General features: G+C 39.9%; 2 protein-coding genes across 2 annotated transcripts; both read left to right on the top strand.

The window, feature by feature from the left end:
• Positions 1–820: 820 nt before the first annotated feature.
• On the top strand, positions 821–4428 carry LOC114426697 (uncharacterized protein C7orf57 homolog). The gene is made up of 8 exons (XM_028394239.1): positions 821–888; positions 1090–1136; positions 1345–1509; positions 1616–1718; positions 1977–2085; positions 2355–2437; positions 3989–4081; positions 4288–4428. Exons 1-7 carry the CDS (start codon positions 878–880, stop codon positions 4071–4073), a joined length of 603 nt encoding a protein of 200 aa, XP_028250040.1. The 5' UTR covers positions 821–877; the 3' UTR covers positions 4074–4081; positions 4288–4428.
• Positions 4429–5004: 576 nt separating this feature from the next.
• Positions 5005–6975, top strand: upp2 (uridine phosphorylase 2). The gene is made up of 7 exons (XM_028393986.1): positions 5005–5185; positions 5284–5398; positions 5487–5645; positions 5728–5842; positions 5933–6142; positions 6229–6375; positions 6477–6975. The coding sequence occupies exons 1-7, from the start codon at positions 5133–5135 to the stop codon at positions 6617–6619; spliced, it is 942 nt and encodes a 313-aa protein (XP_028249787.1). The 5' UTR covers positions 5005–5132; the 3' UTR covers positions 6620–6975.
• Positions 6976–7076: the final 101 nt, after the last annotated feature.

Genomic DNA, 7076 nt, shown 5'->3' with positions numbered 1-7076 from the left:
CAGAATTATATTAGGCAGTGCTACTTAAGGGCAACTAGCCTACATACCCCTTGTAATATTTTATAATATTTTTCGTCAACATTTTATTATATCCGAATTTAAAGAACTAAACATATACAACAATACCTTTTAAAATTACGTTTTAATTACTTTTGATTTATGTGACATTAATTTGGTATCAAATTGTGCCACAGTGATGCTTTTAAGCTGAAGAGGTTGCACGTTTCCGGTCCCTAACAGCGTCTCTCTGGTAAACTTGATAAACATACTCGGCATTTAAAGGACATTTGCTTTGTGTGTTCTGCTCTGCGCATGTTCTCAGCAGGCAGGTTGGGAAGGGTTCTGGCACTTGGACATACCTGCGGCCACCATCAAGCTTAAAAAAAAAGCCAAAGTGTGATTAGTCCCACCTTTACTTATTAGTGATACATACACATAATGTAACATAATAAGGCTAGAATATGATAATAAATTCTTGTGAGATATAACTTTCAGGGTAGTTGGGCGTGCATTTTAGCAAGAGAATTATATGCTGCATTTCATTTACAACATAAGGCTGATTTTTAAAAGTTTAAATTTTTAACACTTTAAATTAAGTGTTGACTTTTGCTCAATAACTAGTTACCTTGCTGTATTATGCTTATTGTATGTAAATGTTGACCAAATAAACTGTCAAAACACTTCAGAACAGACCCCATGGTCTATGTAATGAATAGCTTCCAAAGCTAGCTAGCTTCTCTGCCTCCACCTGCAGCAGCCACCACTGAACAGCAGCTGTGCTCCAGGATGTGCGCCCATAAAACAGTCTCCATGGAAACGTAGTCACAACTTCCAGCGCTTCACACAGCGACAGCGTCTTTGTAGCTCTTTTTCAACTATGGACCCAGAGTAAGTGAAACACTTTTGAACCTCAATATGAACTTAAACCTAATACTTCTGCAATCTACGTCGTTTGGGTGTAGCCTCGGATAAATAGACAGCAATTACTAGTGTCAGCGAACTATTGCTAGTAATGCTATTTTAATGACACCACTCGCTTGTACAAGCTAACGTTCGAGGAGTTGACAGTTCTGTTTCCTGTTCCACCAGAATGTCTCCAGATCTCACGACTGATGATCTCCAGCCAGCAAAAACTGGCAAGTATCTCCATTTATCTTAACATATTTACTTAGCCTGTGTAGAGTACGCCTAGAGGGAGCATTGTGTTGGACTCTGGAGAGGAATGCTGCTAGGCTAGCACACATGTCAACAGTGTGGGGTTAGTGCATGGGGTAATTCCATTTAAAAGAAGCAATAAATAAATGGTGTATTTTTCTTCATTTTGCACACGTGTGTGCTCTGCAGGTGTCAAAACTGGGTATCAAACAATAAATGGACACATCTCCCAGATTCCTGGGCTGTCCCCAAGCATCAGCACTCTTCCTGAGGAGAGGGCCCGAGGGCGAAGGGTCAGAGTGCTGGAGAGTGATTCTGACTATGTTAAGCTTGCAAAACAAGGAGGCCACAAAGGTAGAGGCACTCTACCCAGCAGAGCCTTGTAGTGGTGTAATGATTTCTTCTAACCCTGCTGCAAATATTCATTATTTTCTCCCTCTGTGTTGTCCCTGTCGGAAAGGACTTCTGTGGCATGAGGACTCTTTAATGTCTGATTACATTTCAAATGCATACAAAGCACCAGACTGGTTCTGCACCGTATCAGGAGAGGACAGCAAACCAAGGTACTTACAACCCTTGTCTTACTGGAATAATAGTTACACTTAGTGGTTAAAATACTCCTACGTCCATAACAGACACTAATACTGTTAATAAACAACCAGTCCCAGTGCTACCACTGTAATGATACCATTGATAATGCTCCTTCATTATTTTGACCACCAGGGGGCTTATTTGTTTTTTTTATCTATTTAAATTGTCATTAAATGTTGAATACATTTCCTTATGTTGTGTTTTTCTTTCCCTAACGGTGTAATTAACAGTGAGGAGAAGAAAAGCCCTGGAGCTTTTCAACCAGCAGAGCCTCCCTTTGGAACTGACAGTATGTCAGCCTGGGAGAGGGATGATAACAGCAGCGATGAAAAAAAGAAGGTAAACAGAGAAACGCTTTAGTCCTTTAGAAAATAATTTCGACTGCATTATAGCAGTTTATTCCCCCTCTTGTGGTGCTCTATTCTGTTACTTACCTAATTAACACAATACGGAAACATTATTTGTGATGCTGGACACACTTATTGTAATTGTACTTGATGAGACAGACTGACTTTGGGGATCAGGTACTTGTTAATCTGTGGTTTGTACTCAATGAGACCACACACTGACACACCGTTTTATGTGTGTGTGTTTGTGTGTGTGTTCAGGACGATGTGCATGCTCAGAACAGTCAGACAGAGAAAATGCAGACATCCAATCCACATCACCACATCACCAAATTCAGGAGGATGTAAGTATACCTGTAGCCACTAGATGGTGCTGTTGTTCTGTAGTATGATTGGTGTTAGCAGGATCCTCTGTTATACACGGTCTATGGCAGATTTCCACAGAAATAGAACATAAACCACAAACTAAGAGTACTAGTTATACCGAATGCAAGTAATAGGACTCAAAGCAATTACAACTCCTTAATGAATATTAATCATCTCTACAGTTATAAAAATACCCAAACTACCAGGGTCAATATTGTTTGCCCCCTTAGGAACTGTTGTCTTTGTTTAGCCGTAGTACAATTCACTGTTACACAATGATACTATAAAGATATAGGGTGATAAAGTGAAGTGATAAAGTGAAGTTGGTATCTTGCTGTTTAAGCAACAAATGACATTTTGCCATAAGTAATATAGCAAATGTGAAAGAAATCAGTGCCTACAAAGCAGGAACATGACATCCAAGTTTATCAGAGCTCTTACAAGTTTAAAGTACTGGTGTGGGAAGTATTATCAAGAGGTTCAAAGAGAGCCAAACAGTGCAGGACAAGACTGGCAGAGGTAGGAAGTGAAAAGTGTTAAAGGCTCTGAGAAGAAAACTAGTGAGAGATGTGTCAAAAGACCCTAGAACTAAGACACAACTGGTGGGCAAAAGGTGTCCAAGAAGATGGTCTCTACTGTCCTTTACAGGACGGGAGCACCAGATTGTAGACCACAAAAACCTCTGAACATTTTAAAATCTGCCTGTTTACCAGAATGTTGTATTTACAGTCAAATGTGATGTTGTGATGACACAGCAGAAAAGCTCACAGACAGGCAGAAGCTGTCTGGTCAAACAAAACAGCACAAAGGTTTATTAACAAACCCGGGTGATCAGCTGTTTGCTTTGGCTCACAGCCGATTTCTGCTGTGTGTTCCATGTACCTGCTGCTAAATGTCATTGACTTGTCAAAAAAACCCAAACTAACCTCAAAAAGAGAGGTACAGTGATAAGACTACACCTGCTACTCAAATCATCGAGTCATAGTAACAGGAGACGTTCTCTGCATTGACTAGTTTTAACATTTTATAAGGACATTTTATGCAAAAGTGTCAAGAAATCAAGCAACAGCTGGAAGAATAAAGCTAAAACAATGCAGGTCCTTGAATTGCCAACCAAGGCTGGCTTCAAAAGCAAGTCAGCCCCATGTAGCTCACTTATTAACACTTAAAGTTAAACCTAATTAAAAGCAAAAATGAATAAGACTGTGTGGAAATGACCATAGCAGCAGCTGTTCATTCATTTACCAGACTACAGACACAGAACCTCTTTGTTTGGAACAAGCAGTTCTATTGAGCGATGATATAGATATAATACAGATAACTGCCATTTGTAAACACCAGCTGTTGACTGTATGTACTTTGTCAAATGAAAACCTTTGTAATAAGTAGCCAGAGGTTACCTGAGTATACTAAGTTTGAAGGGTAGGGTCCATGTTTAATGTTTACACTGTGTCCACTCTTATCTCTGCTTAATCTAATGAGACACTTCATACATTATATTTGTATATTATCTTTTTTTTCCACTACAGAGCATATGACAAAAAACCAGCCCCTGTTGAAATGTCTAAACTGTTGAGCTTTGGTTACGCAGATGACAACGCACAAGTACAGTGATGTGTCAAGTAAGTGCAGTGTTTGTGTAACAGTCGTCCATGTCAGGTTTCCTTATTAACACGCTTTCAATTAAAAGTAATATGATGCATGTTGTTCAGCCTCATGCTGATGTTATGAGACTGCAAAGTTCAAGCTGTGCAATGTTAAAGGCTTCAGCTTGTATTAATTGGTGGTGTAGCGATATAAGAGAATTATATGATCTCTTTGTCAACAGATTGGGAGACTGCCAGGCATGTAGGAAAAGGACGCTCCAGCAGGAATCACTGACATTAATACCCCTGCATGTTGAGCCACATCAGATATTTTACTTAATGAATGTCTTAATTATGTCTAAGGCTTTTTATTTATTGTGCCCGTTAGCGGTGCATCATTAACTGCATTTGTCATGACATTATAGGCCAGTTACTTCTTGTTAAGTTTGTATGTGTTTATAAGTGGCTGTTTCATAAGTACAATAAACTTTGCATTGTTACAACTGTTTCAGATTTTTTAACATGTATCACAATAGTAATCAGTTGCATTTGTATGTAAATAATTAGTGGCATTCTTTTAGCTTAGATTGCTTTTACAGAAAGTTATAAATAATTGAACATTTTGCAGGTTAAAAAGTGTGTTATAAACAGGACGTCTGCTGGTTATGTTGCCTCTGTCTGTCACTGTTTTGTTTCATAGGTCATCTCAGTGTTCTTTAGGCACGGTACGTCATAACACGTCAGCTCTTCTCTGGCTTCAGACACTACACACTCATAGTGCAGTCATACTGCTTACATCACAGTGGATTGTTAGGGCTGTTCTGTTTGAAGGTATGGTGATGGTGGGGGCCGTTTTCTATGCAATTGATCCTCCTGTGTTTGTCTAGAGCAGGTGGATGTTTTTGTGAACGCATGGTGCTACCAGTGCTACTCCTCTTTTTGGAACCAATCAGTGATGAGGTCAGGGGTCACCTCTATATCAGTCCGGCCGTCAGACATAACACTTATTTGAAAAGTAGCTTCAACAAGTACTTCAGAGTTTTTACAGCAACATTTTGAACATATTTTCAAAGCATCTGCTGCAGCCATGGCACCGATTCTTTTGAACTGTATGGGAAATGAGCACAGTGATTATATCAAGTAAGTATTTGGGAATCTCAACAAAGACTTTTTCCTTGTTACTCTTTGATATATCCTATTTCTTATGTACAAGCATTAATGCAGTAAAATGTCCTCAGACAACAGGTACAAGTAAAAAATCCCTATTTGGACACCATGGAAGAGGACATTCTCTACCACTTCAGCCTGGGCACCAAGACTCATAACCTCCCTGAAATGTTTGGCGATATAAAGGTTTGTGAAATGAGGCTACAATAAAAGGAGTTTCTAAGAAATAGAAAAGAGGCATAATACTCCTCCTCTGTCTTTCTGTTTTGTGTAGTTTGTGTGTGTTGGTGGCAGCCCGAATCGTATGAAGGCTTTTGCCCAGTTCATCCACCAGGAGCTGAAACTGCCAGGAAACCCAGAGGATCTCACAGATATCTGTGAGGGAACAGATCGTTACTGCATGTACAAAGTGGGACCAGTTCTGTCTATTAGTGTAAGTATTCCTTTCCATCTTTGTAGACTCTTTAATATATTGGTGGAAGGAATAGGTATTTTACAGATTGTATATATTACAGCACGGCATGGGTGTCCCCTCCATCTCCATCATGCTGCATGAGCTCATCAAACTGCTGCACCATGCTCAGTGCCGTGATGTGGTCTTGTTTCGCTTGGGAACATCTGGTGGAGTCGGTAGGAACAGTTTTTACATGCTCTGAACTTCATTGTTTAAGTGTAGTTAGTTATTCGACTTTTCTAATGTGTAAAATAACACGTCTCAAGGTCTGGCTCCAGGGACAGTGGTGATCACAGATAAAGCAGTGGACTACTCCTTCCTTCCCCAGTTTGAACAGGTGGTTCTGGGTAAAGTTATCACCAGGAGCACAGAGCTGGATGAGGGAGTAGCCAACGAGCTGCTGCAGTGCTCCTCTGAGCTGCAGAACTTTCCAACAGTGATCGGAAACACCATGTGCACCCACGACTTCTATGAAGGTAGCACAAAACAGCATCTTTCCCAGGTGTTCACTTGTACTCGTCATGTACTGACAAAATCACTGACATGTGCTGAACCTCTGAAGGTCAAGGTCGCCTTGACGGAGCTCTCTGCTCCTTTTCCCACGAGGAAAAACTGGAGTATCTGAGGAAGGCCTATGAAGCTGGAGTGAGGAACATTGAAATGGAGTCCACAGTTTTTGCTGCTATGTGTCGTGTCTGTGGCCTCAAAGGTAATAAACAATAGCTTAGCTTAAAGATACCTTTCCCTCCTTCAGCTAGCCAACCGAGAAAATCACCACATTATCCCTGATCACCTCCTTTTCCTCTGCAGCTGCTGTAATCTGCGTGGCACTGCTGAACCGCTTCGATGGAGACCAGATCACCTCCCCTCACGATGTTCTAGTAGAATACCAGCAGAGACCTCAAATCCTGGTGTCCCACTTTATCAAGAAGCGCCTGGGTCAAGTTGTCTAACACCGCAACCTCCTTAAAACACTGTATATAGCTTTGACTGATATGTGGATATGTATATATAAACTGTACTGATATGTGAAGTAGACACTTATTTAAGAGCTGCACAGTATGATTTGTTTGACGAAGCTAAATATTGAGGTAGTTGAATATATATGTGACTATGTAGTATATCTTTTCATATTTAACATTTTGATACATATGGGGGAAAAAACAGAAAATCAAAAATAATGTGTTCTGTTTGTTGATTCCCATGTTTATCTCTTCTATATTAGCTACAACTACAAATCCAACAGGCTGTCTTTGTAATAATACAAATAAAAAAAACAAAAATGTTTGCTGGTAGATTTACAATCTGATGCTATTAGGCTTTTACAGTATATGCTTCACAGATGAGAAACCATAATGAGTAGAGCCTCTAGCTGTGAATTTCAGATAAATAAACATATGTATTACAATC

Source organism: Parambassis ranga, chromosome 21 (assembly GCF_900634625.1).
Source record: "Parambassis ranga chromosome 21, fParRan2.1, whole genome shotgun sequence".
In the NCBI taxonomy this organism is placed as follows: domain Eukaryota; kingdom Metazoa; phylum Chordata; class Actinopteri; family Ambassidae; genus Parambassis; species Parambassis ranga.
The sequence above is the reverse complement of the archived record's forward strand: the minus strand, read 5'-3'. Positions and strand labels throughout refer to the sequence as shown.